Consider the following 21,501-nt stretch of genomic DNA (forward strand, 5'->3'; position numbering starts at 1 on the left):
ACGGCTTCCTTTGTGCTTTCAAGAAGCTTTTTCATCAGGAACTGGATACATTCTCCCCTCTCTTTGCGAAAAAGTGCACTGGGAAAGTTAGATCAGTATCAGCACTATGGAAAAGAGAACTGCACTACTTACATACTGATGAATGATCTTTATATTCCATCTGGCTCTGTGAATTCTTCAGAGAGGAATGCCATACAACTTCTCAGTCACACAGATTGCTGTAAATGGTTTTGTTTTAATAGATAACACTTTAATCAGTGTATTGAGAGCCATTATAAAGACCTTTTAAATCATCTGCTTCATGTTTCATGTAAGAAAATTTAAAATTCTGTGGAGTGTATCCAGTAAATTTTCTAATTGGCTTTATATTTGAGCATCCTGCTGAAGAAGTTTAAGCCAATACAATGCCATGCTGGCATTATACTGTGTCATAATTGGTAAGGACAGTTTTGTTTCACCATTGGCATTCCCAACAAGTCAATATATAAGTACGCCATTTTTGCCTAGACAGTATTGGAATATTTCTTTTGTAGGCTTTTCAGACCCTGTCCTTGCATCTGAGACACCTTGCATGATAGTCTTGTTACATGCTGTAATGATTTTCTGCATTACTTGCCCATTGTTGTCACAATATACAATGAGAAGTTTGTATTTTCAGTTTGTAAGGAAATGGCGACTCTTCGTTGAAGCTTACTGGCAGCTGTTCAATGGGGCTTCTCATTTATTCATTTATGTGTGCTGCTGTCACCTGTGTGAAGAATCCAATGTATGTTAAGAGGTGCAACTGTTAAAGGAACTATGTTTCATCAGGTTTAACTGAGTTTAATGAATATGGTAATCAATTGCCTATGCTGAAAACATAAAGAGGCAATATTAACCATGCCTGGGTTTCATACATTAATTCAGTATATGTAGTGTCGCATGTATTGTGCATATACTGAAAAGTTGCTTTTCAGTTTCTGAAGCTAATCCTGTATTTCAAAAGTTAGAAGAAAGTGATTCCAATTCATCTCAAGTTAAAATATTTATGGAAAGGTGATCTGTTAGTTTCCTTAACCAAAAAAATCCCCCCCAAACTCAACCCCTACAAGAAATATTTCCCTACTATGTTGTTGTTTTTGCAATACTCTTTACAAAATACCTTTGAATACCCTGTACCACACACATTTGTCAGTAGGTGAGAGCATTAGGTATAGTTTAGGCCCATTTCCCTGTTGCAGTTTTAACTTGCACATCAGCTAACATGGATACCATGCTCATGTAGGGCTCCTTAACAGTGTTATGGAACGTTATTAATTAAACACAGCGAACAGATTGCTTGTTTATCCAAAAGCATTGTAAGTTTCCTTAAGACATTAGTGTGATGTGAACAGAAGCTTAAAAATAGTTGAATGTTCAAAATTCTGTTTTTGTAATTGCTTCCAAATACATGGTGCTGGTCAGCTCTATCACAGTACTTAACATACAGAGCCACTACTGTCATCTCTTTGATGCATTCACTGTTGTGCTAAATTTCAAGAGGCTAGAAACATCACTTTTCAAGCAGTACTGCTTGTAGTCTTAATATAGGCTGTGCATTAGTTTCTGAACTGCCTTTTTATTTCTGCTTTGAATGTTTCAGAACAATTTTTATTAGCATAGCTTTTAAATGTAAATTTCAGGCTTCTCGTTCTTGCCTGTTATGTTCTAGGTAGTCGGTGGAAATCTGCTTTGTTCGTTGTGGAACAGTGCACATTAATTTTGCTTGTATTAAATCCTTAATTCGAATCAGTTCTCTTTTCTGTCATCTAGAAGCGTGCAGTCCAGGGTCTCTTGGCTGATGAAACCAAGTGGTTGATGTTTATTTGGCAAGCTTATGTCCTGTCAGTAAAATGGTAGGCTAGCCTTTTTTCCCCGTCTTTCTTCCTTTCCACTTTTTGTTTTTGTTTATCTCCTTTCCCTGTTGGTCACTGCTCTCCCGCATTTAATTCCACACCCTTTCGGTGCGTGCTCAAGTATGTGTTTCTCTTTCATTACAAGTAGTGAAGGCTATACCAGTCAGGCTGTAGTTGTCAAGTCCGTGTAATATTGCTCATAATCCTAGAAAGTGCTTTATGCAACAGCAAAATTGCCTTTCTGACAGTGGAAGAATACATGGAAAAGCATGAGATCTTTCATTTACTGTGAATGGTTTCTGCTGCCTTTATATTGACAAGACTCCCTGCAAAGAGTCTGGGGATCACCTTAGTTTTCTTCTCAGGGATGGCAGCCAGCACACGGGAGGTAACTGGGCAAAACGGAAGAGCTCCTGGAAATTGCAGGCAAAGCAGAAGATTTAGCAGAAATTAGTATCTTCCACTTCCTGTGTAGTTTGGTTTCCATTTGTGTGCCAGGCCGTTTGAGTGATAGCCAGAAAGCAGGGGAAGGAAATGACAGGGCATAAAAATCAAGTATGAAAGGATATCTCTAGCCCAGCCAAATCTGGACCCAGGTGTTTAAATTTAGATTAGAAGTTTTGAAATACTCTTTTTAGCAGCTATAAAATGCATGTTGTGATTACTGTGCAGCTTAATTGAAACAGGTTTAGTTGTAATCTCAAGCAACTCTTAGCCAAGTTTGGGCCTAGAGATCACTCTTAAGATAGGCATTTCCACTGTATCCTCAGAGCACTTAAAAGTAACGCGGGAGCTACAGGGCAAAGCCTATTACTAGGTTTTCTATCTTTGGCATTGCATGTTAGCTAATCCAGTGCTATGAGTGTTAGTTTCTGGAGTATTATCTGAAATGGCTTTGTGAAATAAGAGATGGAGTATCCTTCAATGAAGCAGAGTAAGTTTCCTTGTAGGAAGTACATGGTCAGGTGTGAAGGAGTAATCATTGGAAGTGGGTCAGCTTTCCCTTTTCATGAATCTTTTGGCTGTTTAGCTGAGTGGTTTGCGTGGTTGTAGTGGAAAGGAGGCGATTAACACAAATTTCATGTCTGTTGTTTAAAATTCTGACACCTGTGGATTTTAGTGTTTTAGGAGTGGGCACAAAGAAACCAGAGCTGCAGCATGCCAGCTGTTTTCTGGCAGCTGACCTTACAGAAGAACAGCAGCATAAAGAGTGGAGAAGTGTGTATATAACACATTTTTTTTTGTTAGCCTGGGAAGAATCAAATTTCAGAAGTGCAGATTTGAAAGGGATCATCTTTAACTTTTGTGCATGCTTAGTAGAAGGTGTCATGTTTCTCACCATATACCTGTCTAAAATTACTTGTGTTTCCTACTGTCCTGTTACAAAACAGGAGGAGAAGGTGCTTTTTTTTTTTTTAAACCCACCTGTGCCTTTAAAAACCTGGAAGTGAATTTAACTTGCTATTCATTTAACAGTATTTCTTCAAGTTGCAAATAAAAAGGTCTAACTTTGTCAGTCTTTGTTCTTATTACTGTGAAGAGATTAATGAACTTTAGCACTGAAATACAAAAATAGTTAAATCTGCTTTGAGCTAAGCTAGTAAGCTGTTTGAGGCGTGAACAGTATTTGTGTCGTGTATAGAAGGGCTGGTTTTGGCTTCAGACTCCTGTGATACAGAGTGCCAGGAGTATGCAGAATGAGAGAATCAGAACTAAACTTCCCATTTGTGCATCTAGAAGTCTGTGATGGCATTATAAAAATATTCACTATAGCAAATAATAGGCTTATGCCTTTCAACAAATAATCATGCATGTCTCCATACTTCTTCCCAGCACATTATTGTTAAAATATCTAGAAGCAAGCTGGTTTAAAGGCCAGGAATTGCAGCTGTAGTGGGTGGTGGTTATGGGTATGTTTCTGTGGTGCATTTTGGACAGATGTGTGCTTGCTTGCCCTGTACTTCAGCAACGTTAATGTGCCACTAAGCTGGTGCTGACAGATCCCACTTGTGAGCATGGATGTAACACAGCAGGAGCACAGTCACGTGGCTTTTCGCCATTTCAGAGTGTGGGCCGAGTGTACAGGGGTCATCTTGGACTGCAACATGTAGAAATGCTGGTGTGCCTTCTGTGTCAGACGAAGTGTCCTGAAGGAAAACATCCTGACAGCAGTTTCAGTCTTGCTCCTGCTTAGTGCTGCAGTCGACAAAAGCATTAATCTGGTCAGCTGAGGAGGGATTCCCCGCTAATATAAACACAAAATAAGGAGAATTAAACTGAGAGTTAAAGATGGATTTCCTGATGCTACGATAGCTCTGAAGCAGTATTCCTACCTCTAAAACATGAGGTAAATAGGAAGTATATCATTAGTGTCTTAGCAGAGCTAAGGACTTCTTTTCATTGCAAATTACATAGGATCATCTCCATCTATAGAGTATGTTTAGGACTTGTGTCTGCTTTTAGAAAGCTTCCATTATAAATCATCAGAGTTCATACCACTGGGATTGCACGAACACAGCGGTGACCTTGTCCATTCTGTCACTTGTAAAACATGCCTTTCACAGCACACCAAAAATGCGATTTTAGGCAAGTTGAATCATAACATAAAGCAATATCCAGCTGCTCCAAAAGATACGGACTTTTTAGAGCTGCATGTCTTCTTGAGGTTCTCAGGGAGCTAAAGCAGAAGAACAGTAACCCTGTATTTTTCCTGTTCAGTTTCTGTAGAAGATGAGAGTTGAACATACGATGCCATGTGCTTGTGCATATAGTACTGTGATAAACAGGATCGTGGCACTGAAATGACTGAGGAATACTCCACATCATTTTTTTTCACACAGTTCTCTGGTTGCATCCACAACACAGCCTCAAGAGCAGCTGTAGAGGAAGAAATGGAACGGTGTAAGAACTGCTTTGGTTGGCATTGCCACTGGGAAAAACACCTGTGAACATGACATAAATGCCTCTATTTGTAAATAGGGGCGCTGCATAGAAGAAGTGATAGTAGTTTGTTAATTTAGAAGGAAAAGCTATGAGTGATTAAGCTTTCAGGAAGCCAGCTTCCTTCATAATGTTTAAATAAACCCATCCAGCCCTTCCCATGTAAAATAGACATTTTTTTTGTCTTGTTTTTGTAGAGTGACAAGGTGAAAACACAAGATACTTGGTTTGTTTTTCAGATCTGGTAATCATGTGCTGGGATTTGCCTTGCCAAGTGAGAAAACAAATTCATAAAGGCTTGTTTTTATTTATTACTGATATGCGTAATTTGGATCATGGAATAAGGTTACTTTGACAAAGTCAGGTTCAAAGGGTTTGAATATTTGTCCGTAAGTGGTACATTGTGTCCTAAAAGGGATGATCAGTGATTCTATACCAATGTATTGGCAAATTCAAATACAATAAAATAAACTGATATGAAGCCTCAGGCGTATTGAAACTAGGGAAGTCTTAGCGATGGAATTTGAAACCATTTTAAACCCACTTGATTGGGTTTTCTGCACAAACTGCAAATAATACAGGCTTGTCAAAATGTTCATCCTGGCTTGTGTTCCTTCTAAGTGAATTTATGTTAACAGCTGTTTTCTTGCATTTATTGTGAGGATCAATTCATGCTTGTCCTGCTCAGGTTCTCTAACTAATGGTCCTGCTGAATTTTAGTTAGGCTGTCTTACTCAGAGATTTGTCAACACCATTCCTTTTCCCTATTTTTCTCCAAAGTTTCAAGAAAAAATAATTTTTGCTGAGAGCTTAGAGATCACAGCTCTCTGCATATTGGTAAGCTCACCAGATTCAAGTCAGGATGCTATACTGGAGTGCTTTCCTATTACCAAGCAAACAAAGGCACCATTATGAAAGTTAAGATGGTAAAATGCACAGCTCAGTTCATACACCTGCAGTGATATTTGAACCACTCGCTTCTCAGCTATCTATCTCCACCAAATATATTCTGTCACTACAAATTTCTGAGCAATTGCAGACACGCTGTTGAATAATGAAACCCAAACCCCCAAAAGCAACAAAAAAGAATAAACAAAGCAATTTCAGAATTTCTTCTTCCCAGTGTAGAATTTCCTGCCTGGAAACCCATGCTGGTGAAAACCAACCTGTCATCCAGATCCGAGTCTCAATTCCAATAGGCGTTAATAGTGGAAGCTGTACTGTGGGAATCCTGCAAGCCTATGTAGCATGAAGACTTTGTGACTTGCATGACTTCTTTTTACAAGGCGACTTTAGAAAATGTGCTATGGCTCATGCACCTGAAATTGTCAGCCTAGAGCTTGAAAACTGATCCCACAGGGAAGGTTTTTTTTATGAATCACTGAAAAGGAAAGCAATGAAAATGTATAAAGGTATCATTGACAGCTGTGATTGATAGCTTCTGATAAAGCAATACAGGACATGTTGTGCAACAGTATGCGGACAGCAGCTTTGGTATGGAATTGCAAAAATATTACAAAGCATATTCCTAAAAGCTACTTTCAGGCAGGTTTTAAACTCCAAAGTGACTCAGAATATGGTCACCTCTGAGGTTATTTTAATTATCCAAGGAGATACAGTTTTTGTGGATTGTTATTCTGTGGGCTGTTGCGTGTTTTCAGAAGTCAGGCTTTTTATTCTCCTTCAGAGCTTAGTGCCTCTATAAATGTGACCTTTTTCCTTTTCTGTTATTTTTCAGGGAAATACTGTATTTGCTGCCTCTTACCATTATTGGAGTAGAAGCTGAGAAGCAGAAAACATGTTGGAAACCATTGGTAATCTTTTTTTTTGTTTCTATCACTGTATTTTTGTGGCCAAATTAAGTGTGCATGGTGGATTTAGGACATAGGTATATACTGCTGAAAGAGGGTTTGTAAAAAAATTCTGTTGTGCTTAGAAGTACATGATGTATTTGGGTTTTTGTATTTTGTATTTTAAAACAAAAGGTGTACCAGCATTTGTTTAGTGTATTTAATTTTTAGCCTGTTGTCTTGATTTCATTGTTTCAATCTTTACTAGAATTAAAAAAGTTCGCATGAAAAGGACAGTTGTTTTCTGTTATGGCTATTTTTGTCACTACTTACTTAGAGTGGTCTGTAAAGACAGTTCCTGTAACTGAATTTTAATTAAGGCTCTTTCGCTTTTGCAACCCAGTTCTTGATGGACAAAAATGTAATTTTTGTTGGCTTCTGGTTTGTGTTCTGCCTCTGACTTCCTGATTCATGAGGCATGTTTGGGCTGGGATTTTTGTTCAGAACTGAACCATTCAAGTCCTCTGTAGTTTAAACAGTAGAGAGGGATACATTTAAACCTGTTATGTGCTTGTATGTGGCTGTTTCTAAACTGCTACTGACCAGGAATGATTATTGCTACAGATACACATCGGGCCCTCCAGGCCATGGAGCGCTTACAGGCAAAACTTCGGGATCGAGGTGACATTGCAAACGAAGAGAAACTGAGCTTATTGAAATCAGTGCTGCAGAGTCCTCTCTTTAACCAAATTCTCAACCTTCAGACTTCTGTTCAACAACTGAGAGATCAGGTAAGGAAAAGCAGCCTCCCAGGCACAAAAGAAAAATTGCTAAGAAGGTGCAAAAATGTGTGTGTCTCTGCATGTTGAATAGTGAAATTAAATAGCCTAAATTAAATGTCTGATCCAAAGCTTCAGGGAACTGAGGGCGACATACCCATTGACTTTTCTGGGATTTTTTGAGACCCATAGTTTGTGTAGGTATTTTTTATGTTATGCTTGTTAGTTATGATGTTCATGGTAGGGAAATTGTGATACTGGGTGGGGAATTAACATAAGGCTTTCTGTCTCTGTCCTTCAAAAGGAACATGTTTTGTATGAGATCTTAGGATTTTTTTCCTATGAGCTTTTTATTGCTCTCTTGTGTCTTACCCTGCTAACATGAGAATATATAAGGAAAGCTGTGGAATGTTGACTTCAGAAGGATGTGAAAATCTATTTTTTTTTGTGTAGGAATAAAAGATCAAAGAGAACCAAGAGCTCCTACCTTCTTTTTCCTTGCTCAGGGTTTTAAGTAAAAGTATTATTTTTCTGCATGTCTTCGGTGAGGATGAGAAAAGGGGCAGCAACTCGACTGTATTGACTTGATTATTTGTTACTGTAATTTAATTTCCTTATCAGCAGAATAAGAACTTGAAGAATATAAAAAGTAGTTCAGTAACTGAATTAAGACTAAACTGTGTATCTGGCTTTGCGAATAGTTGTTCCTGTTGACTCCTGCAAGATGGGCAGGTTGGTGGCTGTATGCAGAAATACCAAAGTGGGAGGATGCAGCCCCTGCACACTGGGCGTGTGGAGCTGCATCTGGTGTCTGACTGGACTCTGGCTGGTGAGGAGTCATCACAATCTTGACGCTACTTCAACTGTGTGGCAGAAGAGCACAATCTGGTCTTTACTGCTTCTTGTGGATTATCTTGATGCTATTTTGCACAGACAAGAAGGAAGTTAGTATGGTGTCTACAGTGCTATACCTGACCATGCTTTTCAGATTTTGCATGCTTGGTATGTAGAGACTTGATGACATTGGCGTGATTTAAAAAATGTAGCAGAAAAGCCTTTCTGAGGGTTTGTTTGCTCTGCTCTTTGACAAGGAGAATTTAACAGTGACATCCAGAAATTATGTGAATTACGTGGTGGTGACTCTGGGAACACTTAGTGAGAAACGAAAGTGTGCCTGAAGCATTAATGGGAATTTGGTGAAAAACAAATTAAATTTTCACTCCAGACATTAGCTGTGAAGTTAAAGGATGCTTCTCTTTTTAAATACAGACACCTAAATTAGTAAAATGAAGCAGCTGATGCTACAGATGGGTAATTTCAGATCTGTATTTTTTAAAAAGCAAATAACAATTTTACCTTCTGCCCTAATTCTGCAGGTTTATCTGTCTGGTAACTTTAGTGGCCTGTGCGTGTTGCATGGTACGTATCCAGTCTAGTTGACAGGGGAGCTACTTGGATGTAAATTCCCTTCTTGATGAGTGCTTATATGAACACTTGCACGTGCAAATAAATGTATGTTTCTGGCCATTCTTAGATTTGGGTCAGCTCTTCAGAAAGTGTCCTGTATTTTGTCTGTAGAATCATTTCTTCCCTGCAATATGACATGAGATTGTCTGTCTCTTCTTTGCTTTATTTAAATGTTTATAAAGCATATTGAAACAGGACAAAGAATAAAATCATTAAATAGGCAGTCATGTTAAAGAAATCGCATTTCTTGGCATTGTCAAAGGCTGAGTTTTGTTCAAGGACACCCTTTAGTTTTCTTTTTATGTCTGCAAAGGTGCTGTGCTCTTGAAACTCTTTAAACTACGGATTGGTGAAAGCTGCAAGGCATGTGAATAGTGACCAGGCTTTTTGGCCAAGCTGTGCCAGACTGAGGAAAGAGACAAGTTGTTTTCCAAGCACTTGCAGTCAGAGCTGTGTTTGAGATAGGATGACAAGTGGTGTTGGGCTGTGCAGTGACTAGGTATTGCAGTCTCTACCCACTCAAGACTAAGATGGCTGAATTTTTGTGATGTTTCACGATGAGCTGCACTGAAAGTTGAATGGGGGCCTGTTTCTTCTCAAGGTGAAGTGTAAGTGACAGTCTGTTAAACTGCTCCTGTGTTTTTAATTAGTTTATGAGTTTTTAAAAAGCTACAAGACTATTGGAAAATTCTCAGATGGCCATCTTTAAGGGAAGTGTTGGTTCAAAAAGAGGATGAGAGTAGAGCAGCAATAATAGCAATTTACTTTCTAAGTCAAACTGATTCCTTGCAAGCATCCCAGCAGAAGTAGGTCACTGAGTGAGACTTACTTGTGTGCCTATAGTGGCCTGAATAAATTTGAGGGTAGGCCATATTCCTGTCTTGAGGCACTGTGTCTGGAAGGTGTAAAGATGATAATGAGAACCCCATCTTACATTTGTGCAGTGAGTCTGGAAAATGAGCTGGCAAATCTTGTAAACATCTGTCATGTTTTCTTAGGAAAAAATAGGATACAAATACATAGTTTTGGCAGCCAAGTATTCCTTGCATTCCAGTGAGATACTACCATTTTTTATGGTCTAAATAGTAGACTTCCTTTTCTTTTTTTTTTCCTACAGATAAATGATCTTTTAAGCACCAAAAGATCTGAAAAACTGTGTTTCTGCACGCATGGAGGTGTTTCAGATTTGCCATCCCATTTCTGTAAAAATTCTGTGAGTTAATTGGAAATTGATCCCCTTCATTGTTGTTGTGTACTTAATAAAAGCTTCTTGAATTCGCATTTGTGTTACATGCAGTAGTGTGGACTGAGCGGTAGGTTGCTTCATCTGGATGTTGGTGAGGCATGATGCTGAAGTCAGCAATTCTGATGCTTTGGGGCTTATTGGTAGGTGCTTTGAAGTTTTTTTTCTTGAATGAGCAAGCAAAATTTGTTTGCAGTGCAAATCTGTCATTGCAAAGTTGAGAACTAGAGTGGGAAAAGTCTAGGGACAGCAAAGGGATGTTTTTTTGAGAATTAGTGTCCTGACTTAACTAGTTGCTTCGGTTGAGAAACACTGAAGGAACTTGGTTTTTTTCTGCCTCTGTCTATCCTTATTTTTCAGTGAGTGCTTGTCTTGTCATGCTGAAGAGCTGTCTTGTTGTTTGAAGATAAGGGAGTGACAGAAAAGAAAAATAGATATTGTGATGTTTTGAACTTTTCAATGGTGTTTTCTTTTCTTTATAAAATATTTTAAAGAAAATACTCAGATGGTGATGCAGTCCTGTCCCGCTTCTCTTCCTTTCCTTTTTGTCTCTCCCTTGTCCACCACTTCCTCCCCTCCTCCTGCCATCTCCACTCCACTCAGGGCTGTGCCAGAACAAAATACGCTTCCCTTGGCTGGGCTGCATTCCTCAGATTTTTTCTGCATGTGAGTTTAATTATAGTTTTTTGTTCATGGTGCAGTAGTGGGGAAGAGTCCCCCTGCAGAGCAGAACTTAGTGGCTTGTGTGGGATAGCTGGGTGTCAGCACTAGAGTGGATATTGGGAAGAAGTGGAGAAACTGTGTCTTTTCATACCGCCTGTGAACACTGGCTTAATTTTGTAGTTTGCACAAATAGAGGAGACCTTTAATTCTTATCCTGAATCCCGTTCTGCAACAACGCCGTTTGCTCTGTGTTTTGAAGCAAAATGCTTATAAGAGATGCTGATTTGGGATCTGCTTCATCCGCCAGCAGGGCAGTGCTGGAGCAGTGCTGGTGCCAGTGCCAGTGCCTGTTCCTGGGGTTCCCCGGGGGCTTTTGCTGTGGCACAGGCAGCGTGTCTGTGGGGAACGCCGGGCAGGGCAGGGCACTGGGCAGTGCTGTCCCCGCTGCTGGCTCCCTGCAGGGCTCGCATGGCGGCTGGCTTGCGCTTCGTCACTTCAAGTGCAGTCGCTGCTGCAGCTGACCTTTTTGCCACTCAGGATGCTTGCAGTCAGCTGAAGTACTGCCCTGTGCTTCTTGGGGTCTCCAAGGGCCGGGGCTCAATGGCTGGAGTGCAGAAACACCGAGAATTTCTTCTTACTCAGGTTGAGACCTAGCAATGCTGATTACATTGCTTTAAGTATTGATACACTGCAGACATGGCTTGAGTAGCTCCCTTTTTGTTAAAAACATATTTTGAGCAACTGCATGTAAGCACTATTTGATTGCATTTAGTGTCCATCTGTGCAACTATAACATAAGTTTTATCATACTCAGTGGTATTTGTGAATTTTTCTTTTTGTCTTATGCCAAATTATGTCCACATTGCAGATGTTACATACAGTAAGGAGAAAGCCAATCAAGGAAAATTAGCGTAAGCCAAATTATAAAACAAAGCAATATTCTTTCATACGGTACTTACACAATCACAGTGCTATAAAGCTACTTCTTGATGGAATTATGGTGATTTTATTACTGCAAAGTAGTGCAATTTATATGTTATGAAAAATTTTTCATGCAACCACAAGAGCATCATCTTCTTGAGATTTCCACTTGTGGTTTATTGCTCCCCCTGGAATGACCTATACTTCTGTGGTTAGCAAGAATTTAAACCAGTTCTTCTCAACTTTCACATGCTGTAAGCCTGTATTTTGGGGAGGGGGACAACAAGGAAGAGAGTGGTCGTCACATTTCTGCTTGTAATTTGTCTGGGGATTCTGAACTTCTACCTTTAGGATCATTATAAATGTCATTATAAAACAAATGTTTTTCAAGTGTAAGTGTGCGTGTGTGTTTCAGGGGAGGAGACATTCTGAAATTTAAGTTTTTTGCACACTCACGTACACAAAACTTTATTCTGTTAACAATTTGACATTTTTCTTAGAGTTTTGTTTTTTTCTTGGAGTTTCACAAGTCAGAAGCTACTTTATGTGAGGTAGGCTTCCTGTGTTAAGCACGTCCTCCACTGAACGTGTAGCTGTGTTTGTTTAAAAAAGGTGTGATGAAAATGAGGTGTTGCTATCAACTGCTGTTGAAGAGGTGGTGGTTGATACTGCATTGTAGCTGTGCTGTAATCACAGTTGAACTGAAGATTTGAGGTGAATCTTTTTAAAGTTCTAGTTAAACTGGTGTGGATTGGAGCGTCATCTTTGCCTTTTCCTGCTGCATATAGTATGCAGCACTCCTTTTCAGTGGTGTTTCAACCATCATGCAAATAAAAACTATCCAGTGTCTTCAGAATAATAGCGTTAATTAGTTATGCAAAATGTCTTAGAAAAACACGAACTTCAATCTTCTGGTTTAGAAGGCAGAAGGAATGGGAGTGGTCAGTCAATTCCTGTATGTTTGCAGTAGTGTCCTAGCTCATACAAGTATGCAGAAGGGATGAAATGTCAGAGTGAGAAGGTGGGCACTATATCGCCGATTTGAATAGGATTTGGTCTATGAAAACATACAATGTAAAACTAAAATATGAATCAGCCTGGTGCTACTTCTATTTTAGCATGGGGATGTGTGAGTTTTCTACCAGAGAGAAGCACGTAAATCCCTAAGGAGACTGTTGCATCTTAATTGAAGAACTCCTTCAAACTTACCTAGAGAAGAAAATGGCGATACTGGGCACGTGTTCAGGTGGAAGTTAATGTGCCTGTCACGGCTAGCCTGCTGTTTGAACATTACAAACAGTCAATGAGCTGCATAAAGCAATCTTCTGTTAAACAGTACTAGCAGAACATATGTAGAACATAGCACAGGATGGGTACAGAACTCCTCTGCATACTGAAGGTTGTGCTGTATGGGATATTGAGTGGCACAAGAAGTATTTTAGATTCAGAGAAGGCATATAATACAATTTAGCATAGGGGCAATGTGACATACTCAACAACCTTTTATTTTTGATGTGTAGCTTCATTTTTTTTTCTTTGCTGTTTGTGCATACAGGGAAGTGTATATTAAAGAAAAACAATATCATGATATAAACACCATTTGTATCATTCATACTATTCAAAAGATGTGGTGTTTTAGGATTACTGTGGCTTGCTTGATCTACTTTGTGTGCATTACATCATTTTTCCAGTGTTGCAACTTGTTCCCTACACATTTCTGTGTAAAGGAGTGTTCTGGATACAGGAAGAGACATTGACTTTTTATCCAGAGAGAAGCTTCACAGGCTGGGATTGTCTCTGTCTTAGCAGTCTGCACACTGTGTGGTAACATAGAAAAAACTTCAGTGAAATTCATGAAGGAAGGTAGAAAGGAAGTAGACAGTGGGATGGGCACAGCAAGGGTTCCTTAGCTAGTCAGTTTGTGTGCCTTAAAAATCTGTTACTGTTCTTTTTTTTGCCTGCATGGCTCTTTCTTTGTAAAGCAAAAGAGGTTCTAGCTTTCTGTATATAGTCTCAAATTTTGCTCTTAGCATTATTGTGGAATTTTCCTTCTTTGCCCTTTTTTGTCTTGGAAGATGACTGCACATTCCATTCAAAGCAGGGAATTCATGCATGGTTGAATTATATAGGACTATCAGTAATATCAGTGACCCTTCCCCTTCTGCCATCCCAAAGGACAAAACCTCAGGAAGCTCCTGCCGCATTAAAAGGGTCCCAAGACAGAGTAATGCTGTGCTTGGAATGGTGCTAAATGAAATTGAAGATATTTCATATATTTTTCTCCAGGTTTAATCAGATTCACTGGAGTCATTACCACTCTCAGCTGGTGAGCCTTGCCTACTTAGTTTGAGGTTACCACTCCAAAGGCTGCACCGAAGAGGTTATGTGAGCGCTCAGTAATCTACACTGGGCAAAATCAGTAGGTTTTGCTCATATTATGCTATTGCTTGTTTAGGCTAACCCTGGTGGCTTTACTTGAGCAGTTAGTTGGTGAGTTCTTTAGTGACTCCTTTCACCAAGCAAGCTCTGAGGATGGTAACCTTCATCAGGAAGAGCAGTTGAGTGCTGTTTTCTACAATGAACACTGCAATTTAGAAAATGAACATATATCCATGATGTACTAACATTTGTGGTATCAGACCCATATACTATGGCCTTGAGAAGTAGTTTGTGTTTGCGTCTCTCATGCTATTAGGCAGCCTTGTCTTTCTGTGGAAATGTAAAATGTTTTTAAATAGAAACAGTGCAAAACTGGCTAATTACAGTGGTGTTAGATACTTTTAGGAATAATAATTTGACCCATGACAATTTTTTGTGGGAAGGAACGTGACAGCAGAAGGTATAAGAAGATTTGAAGGTGGAGGAGAACAAGAAATGAAGCATGTTAATTGACCAAGTTCAGTGATACACTTTTATACATTGAAATGGATGACATTGGGAAGGTGGAAGTGAATTAACCTATTATATGGACTCAAGCAGATAAGAAATGCAGTATGGCATAGACTTTATTAGTTTCAAATCCATGCATATAATGTAAGGGGAAATCTTGCATTCACGGAACAGCAGAATTTGATTATGTCTCTGGGTGTTGTTACATGCAATGAACTGTGAAACAAGGCTTATCTACCTGTGCCTTACAGGCTTGCTGAAATGACTGTATGTGATTAAAGAAAGTGCATGTGTGCACATTTGGGGCATTATGATTTGTCTGAAACATAACCCAAGTGATTCCTCACAAATACGGACAGCAGAATGTAATTGCTGTGTGATGGAAATCACTGAGTTGCAAACATCCTGTCTTTCCTCTTTCCGTTTTTTTATGGCAGAGCAGGCTAAGTGCTCTTGAGGACTTTTCTTTCCATTGCTGTCTTGTGATATCTTTTCTGTAACTTGAGGGTCTTCCCAGGCACATAAGGTGTTCAACAAATGATATTTGTTCTATTGTATTTTCCTAAAGCACCCAGATGAGAAAGAATTGTGTGATGGAGAATAATACTGACCTTTTAATGACTGAACTGTTGGGAGAATGATATGATAAACTTAATGGCAGTAGCATGCTTAAACAGTTGAGACTGGTGCAGTAGACATTTTAGAATACATTTAACGTTTTGAAATTTTTTGTTGATACTTGAAGTTTAAAAATAAGGCTTCAAGGAAGGGGAATCCCAGTCTTTTGTATTGTGGTGCAGAATGCTAGAAAATTTGCACTGTACAACTATGAAGAGTATTCTGCTGCAATATTGTCCTAAATTGTGGTTAGTGTACCAGGCAAGTAAGAACCAGATCGATGTGGAGTAAAACGGTGCCTGTTGACAGTCAACAGGCAAGTGGGACAACAGCCAAATGAAGGCTCCTGCTTCACCTGAGCTTTATACCACCACCAGCCATTCATTAGATTAGTTGGCAGAAACCTGCTTGAAAATAGGTAATTTACTATGGCTGGGCAAAGCGGAGAATTTTCTTACTTTCTTTTCTGCTCTAACAGAATTGTATTGGCAAGGCTGTCTGTGTAAAGGTATGACTGTGTTTTTCAGATTAGCCTGGTAATTTAAGACTTGTTCAGTAATTCTCTATTTAATTCTAGCATATGTAGAGAGTCACATTGGCAGCTGTAGTGCATAGTGATGCAGAAACCCTGACCAGTGAAATTTGTTTCCTATGTAGCTGGTGAGGTTTCTTTCTTTCTTCATCAAAATACACATGCGTTTTTTAAAATTTTCTTGTAAAATAATTGGTAAATCCATTTAAAAAAATACTGGTACTGTACAGAAATCTTGTTCATACCTGCTTACCTCTACCATTGTGTTGGAGTACTTCAAGCTGCTATGCTGATACAATCAAAAGAATTTCAGGCAGCTTATGGAAAAGAATTTTAGATAATTTTCATCAGTTTCTTTCATGTTTTATGCAGATAATTCACAACTTCAATAATAAATATCAAAGATAATTTTTCTTTTTAAGATGTCTTTTTAAAATTGCAAGTTGGGATTTCAGATGTTTTTAACAAGCAATTGGCCTATCATGATGCTTTTGGCTAAGGAGGAGGTTTCTGCTGTGTCTGTAAATCTGTGTCGCCATCAATCTTTTACAGGTAAATATTACACCTTCTGTACATTCCACTGGTGAATTCCCTCAGCTTCTCCATCATGGTGTGAACGTGGGGTCCTTGCCACATAATGAGCCATATTTGTTGGCTCACCAGAATGGCAGCCCAGCTAATGTGCTAGAAGCATCGATGAGATCCATTACTCCTCAGGTTAATGGGAAGTCTTCTAGTGATGACTTTGAGCAGCTGATCAGAAATATGTCCCAGGTAGGCATGTCATCTGGTAACCATGAAATGTGGATCACTGATTATGTAGAAGATGAAAATATATGTAGGTTTATTTAAAAGCAATTTGAGTTATTAAGCAAACCAGAGCTCACTTGCTATGTAAAACAAAACCAACCTTTTAATTTGAGGAGCAATTGGTAAATGAGAAAACAGTTGGAAAAGTAGCCTTGACATTGTCACTGCTGAGTTACTGTCCTTGGCTGGGCAGTGTGCCTTTCACAGATCAGCATGCCATTATATTTCCATGCTCATTGTAGGACTGCCGCGCTGTGCATGAGGGAAATGCTTTGTCAGAGCATGCTCTTGTATGCATAACTAATGAAAGCTGGTTCTGTGACTTGATTGGAAATAAGATGGAAAATTCCTTTTTGGCCTTGCTACGCATTGTTCTGTAGTCTTACTGCTTTCCTGTGGTAGGCAGAAATGGTGTATGAGTCCCTTCAGTTAATGGAGCTGAGAATGGCCAGGCATATATTCTAGCATTTTTCTAATTAACCTGTAATAGAGCCAGATAGGGGAAGTTTCCTGCTGTTCTCCTGGAGAGCCTTTTGCATGGTCCTACTTTTTTCCTCTTTCTGAAATTTGTCCTTTTTCTGGTTCTGCTTGAGAGTTGGCCTGTACCCTCTAAAATTTTATAGACACATACATCCTAGTTTAGTCGCTACTAAGCCTAAACTCTGTATATTTAGTTGTTGTTGTTTCCTGATTTCCTCTTCTGGACTGTAATAATCTTTATTTCTCAAATCTTTAATATTGTCACTTTTCTGGATGATAGCAAGAAATTGGAAGTGAACAACTATGTTTCAGTTATTAGCTGGTATAGCCTTGTTCAGCTGTAGCCGTCAAATTAGAAACTCATTTCCAAGTTGTTTACCACATTCATTAATGCTGCTATTCAACATTTTTAACATTTTTAGCCTTTTTTTTCTTCTACTGAACAGGGTCGTCTTGTTGAGACCATTGAGCTTATTAAACCTTTAAGTGGTGGTCTGGGCTTCAGTGTTGTGGGACTCAAGAGTGAAAACAGGGGAGAACTAGGAATATTTGTGCAAGAAATCCAGGAGGGAAGTGTGGCACATAGGTAAGAGCACTACTGGAATATTTTACCTTGCCAAGTGTTAACTTGACGCTGCAATTTACTTGTGTTACTGCTGTTGTTTTTGTGGTACAAGGGCATGTTTCTCTCGTGTTCTAAGCCATACATCATAGCAGATTTAAAATTACTTATCACTACAATTTATGTAATGTTGGAACAGGGCAGCATATGATCTGTTCTGAATTTCTAGAAACTACAGATGTAGTTTCTCTGTGGTTTGTTCATAATATCTCCTTTCCAACAGGGAGAATGGGGAGGTTACTGTTCTGTGTCATGGCTTTTAAAGCTGAAATACAGATTTTGCCATCCTTGAATGGACCTCCAAAAAATTTGGTGCAAAAAAAATTGCTTGTAACTAGCAGGGTTGTTTGTTAGGTAGGGTCGCACTGAGCAGGTGTGAAACCCAGCACGCAAGGCTTGATCTAAAGTTGTTGGACTCTTAAAAAAGAGATGTTCAGCTGGTATTACCAGAAACTCAGCAATAATAATAGCTTGCTGAAAGTTTGTTTTAGACTCTAGTCCTGATTTCACAAGTAGCGCTGAGAGAAATGGATTTCTGCTGTAAGAACAGCCTGAGGGAGCAAATGAACTCAGTGGTGAATGGCAGCAGCACTGGTTCACTGCAGTCTGGTGGGGTGTATCTCTGTTTGTGGATTTGCTGATCAGGATCCTGGCCAGAGCTGCTTCGTGGTGTACTCTGTATGTTGTGTGAGGTGGCTAAGTCATCTCGGTGCTATTTCTCACTGTGCTGTAGGGAGAAGTGTTCTGATGATTTGTGGTCTGAACACTGTCCTTTTAACAGAGGGCAGAGTGTGGCCTACAGAGTTAAATCAGTTATGAAAAGTGGCATGCTTTATGTCATTACATTATTTTTTAATCTGCCTAAATTCTACTTACTTTTTTTTTTCTTCCCCCCCCCTCTTCCCCTTCAAGAGGTCTTTGCTTTTACTTCTCTTATTCCATGGAGTTGAGACCTATCTTTACTGAATCAGGGCCTGCCTGATTCACTGATGAGAAGAGAAACATTCAACAACTGCTACAGGGCTCATAAATCAGAAAGGCCCTGGCCATAATAAGTCTTCAAGAGCACTCTGAAAAACAGTTCAAATTCACAGTCAAAATATTATGGGTTGAAGCTAAATAGTGTTTTTCCTGAATGCTGTTGAGTATCTTGGCTTCTACACTGTAGGTACTCACAAAAGCTGGTGTAATAGGGATCCTTGTTTTTGTTGCTGCCCTTTGTTTTCAAAGCATTGCCACTTTGGGATGTCAAAGACAAGATTCCAGAGTTTTTGCTGGTTTGTTGCAGAAGCAATAGAAGCAGTGGAGGAGGCAGAGGGTAACTCATCTGTGTAGGCTTCATACACTTCCTTTGAAGTAGATCTGGGGAAGGGCTCAGTATGTTATTTTACAGTAGTGCTTCCTTTTGTCAGAAAGTAAAAAGTTATTTTTTAATTTGTTAAGGGCTTTTTTTCCACTCCTTTAAAAGAGATCTGTTTTATCATTGTTGTCCTGTTTCTCTCTCTGCCTCCCATTCTTTTTTCTTTTTTTTTCCCCTGGTTTTGTGCAAAACAAAATTTATTTCCATAACATCTTGATGAAAGTGTGTTCCACTCCATGGTTTGATGAATATTCAGAGTGGGTGCACTGAACAAAGTGGAGCACTTGGTCTGTTAAGCAAGAGGCTCAAAGTCAAGAATAAACATAAGTTCCCAGGCTATAGTTGGGAGCGACTGAGATCTAACGTGCTTAGTCTCGCATGGGGGTCCAGGGAGAAGAAAGCTAGCTAGGGGGTAGTAGCGAGGGGAGAGTGGCAGTGGGATTAGCTTCAAAGGAAGCGATCACCAGGGTGCCGCATCAGCTCCTTTCAGCAAAACTGCAGGGAGAGATTAAAAAGTGGGGGGAATAGAGAACAGGTTATTAAAAATACTGGAAAATTGTCAAAATACTGTAATTTCTGTGGCAACACTTCTTTGGTTTTTCTTGTTTGTTTATTTTGTCATCCCCCTTCCCCGTTTACCCATACGTGACAGAGATGGAAAGCTGAAGGAAGCAGATCAAATCCTTGCTATTAACGGACAAGCCCTTGATCAGACAATTACACATCAACAGGCTATCAGCATCCTACAGAAAGCAAAAGATAATGTCCAGCTAGTTGTGGCCAGGGGCACTTTCCCTCAGCTCATCAGTCCTGTAGTTTCCCGGTCTCCATCTGCTGCTAGCACAGTTTCAGCCCATTCCAACCCGGTGAGTATACCCCAAACATCTGTGTATTCAGTTCTGGGCATGTATGTGTTTGCTGCATCTAGTATTTTGAGACTTTTTTTTGTAACTTGTTTGTACATTTCTTTCACAGTCGTTGAGTTTTTTCTTCTGTTTATCTTTGTTGTACACTTTCCTATGCAAAGAGTAGAAAATATTCAAGGTTGCTGATGGGGGGCATCTTGATCTTGGACATATTCCTTCTTCCCGTCTGCCAAATTCTGTGTATCCACCAATGCAAATGCAGCATGTTTACCTTACTATATGAAGCTTTATTTTGAGGTAGCAGGAAATGGGATCTTTTTTGCTCTTCGCCTTCTGCTTGGGCAAACAAAAATTTTTGAAGCATTGCAATCTGATCTGCACCACCAGCTGGATGGGTGCTTCTCTGTTTGTTTCTCTGTTGTCTGTTAGTGGTGAGACTCAAGTAATACACCAAGAGAGAGCCATCAAAATGCCATGTGTAGGGACATTCTTTAGTACCCCCATAAAACAGCTCTGCTACATTTCCTTTCCTTTGAAAGTTTTTGCACATCTAGGTGTGGAGAACATAGCTCAGAAACATGGTGATATTAACAGCACTTTCTCTTCCTGGTATCTTATTCATGTAATGGCCTGGTATGAAACGGCCTATCTTCAGTTTCTGTAGGTTTCTCTGTTCAGTCATCTGTGGCTGTTCTTTAAGGGAGTCGATAATCAGAAGTATACAGAGCAATCAGTCTGGAAAAAGCAGCTATTTTAGTGTTTATTTTAATCATAAGCATAAGGCCTTTAGTGAAGAAATTTCAGAATTATTCTTTTCTTCTGTGTGCAGGGATAAAGCTGGTTGGCCTAACATTTCCTGTCAGCACATAGCAGAGGCCTGCTCTCTTCCAGTATTCTTGTGACAGACACACTTCTTTCTCTGTGTGGTTGCCTCCATATTCTCCGAACAGCTTCCCTTGCTTCAAAAAATATTCCTTTCAAACCTGCTACAACTCCTTCTTTTTTTTATGCGTGCCTTTCCCAGTCCTTGTGTTCCCTTCACTTTCAAATGCTGGGGTAAGGCAGCTTATCTAGAGCCATTCTTTTTCCTTCAGGCTTTGCTTGATCATCATTGATTAGTGTTAAGACTGCGGATTCCCAAACAGGTACTACAGGGCTTTGAATTTGCAGTACCTTGATTATTCCAGAATAACTGCTTGTTTTCAAGATCCTAGTTGGTGGAGGACTAGCTGCGGTTTTAAATTTCAGATGAGTTTACGGTGTGGGTTGTTCTTCAGGAGAAACAATATCAGGAGCTTCCAGTCGTCCCTTCAGTACCGCCACATGTGAGCGAGCTAGCGTTCGCCTTTCTTTCAGGGGAGTTTTCCTCCTGTCAGAACAGGAAGCCTGCCATCAAAGCTACTTCTTTCCAGTGCTGTTGACATCAGACAATCCAATATCTGTTCATTACACGGGGCAGTTCTGCTAATGCCTACCTCGTGATACTGGTGCTGCTTTCAGCCTTAACATCTGAATTGGGTTTACGCTTCCTGCTGTGCTTTGTTACAATAGCTGATGTGAACATGCACTTACCTGAAGATTTTAATTTACAGTCCTGTGAGATTTCCTACCAGCAGTATTTTTCTCGCTGACCGAAATGGGGCATGG

At 39.6% G+C, this 21,501-nt stretch overlaps 1 protein-coding gene across 1 annotated transcript in view; it reads left to right on the forward strand.

The window, feature by feature from the left end:
- The first annotated feature begins 6,612 nt into the window (after window positions 1-6,612).
- Window positions 6,613-21,501, forward strand: part of MPDZ (multiple PDZ domain protein) — an 88,368-nt gene continuing 73,479 nt past the window's right edge. Inside the window, exons 1-5 of the mRNA XM_010562087.1 lie at window positions 6,613-6,628; window positions 7,229-7,395; window positions 16,269-16,490; window positions 17,453-17,592; window positions 19,641-19,854. Coding sequence (XP_010560389.1) covers window positions 6,613-6,628; window positions 7,229-7,395; window positions 16,269-16,490; window positions 17,453-17,592; window positions 19,641-19,854 — 759 coding nt within the window. The remainder of the gene's footprint in view (window positions 6,629-7,228; window positions 7,396-16,268; window positions 16,491-17,452; window positions 17,593-19,640; window positions 19,855-21,501) is intronic.

This window comes from Haliaeetus leucocephalus, unplaced genomic scaffold (assembly GCF_000737465.1).
Source record: "Haliaeetus leucocephalus isolate CR32 unplaced genomic scaffold, Haliaeetus_leucocephalus-4.0 Scaffold154, whole genome shotgun sequence".
In the NCBI taxonomy this organism is placed as follows: domain Eukaryota; kingdom Metazoa; phylum Chordata; class Aves; order Accipitriformes; family Accipitridae; genus Haliaeetus; species Haliaeetus leucocephalus.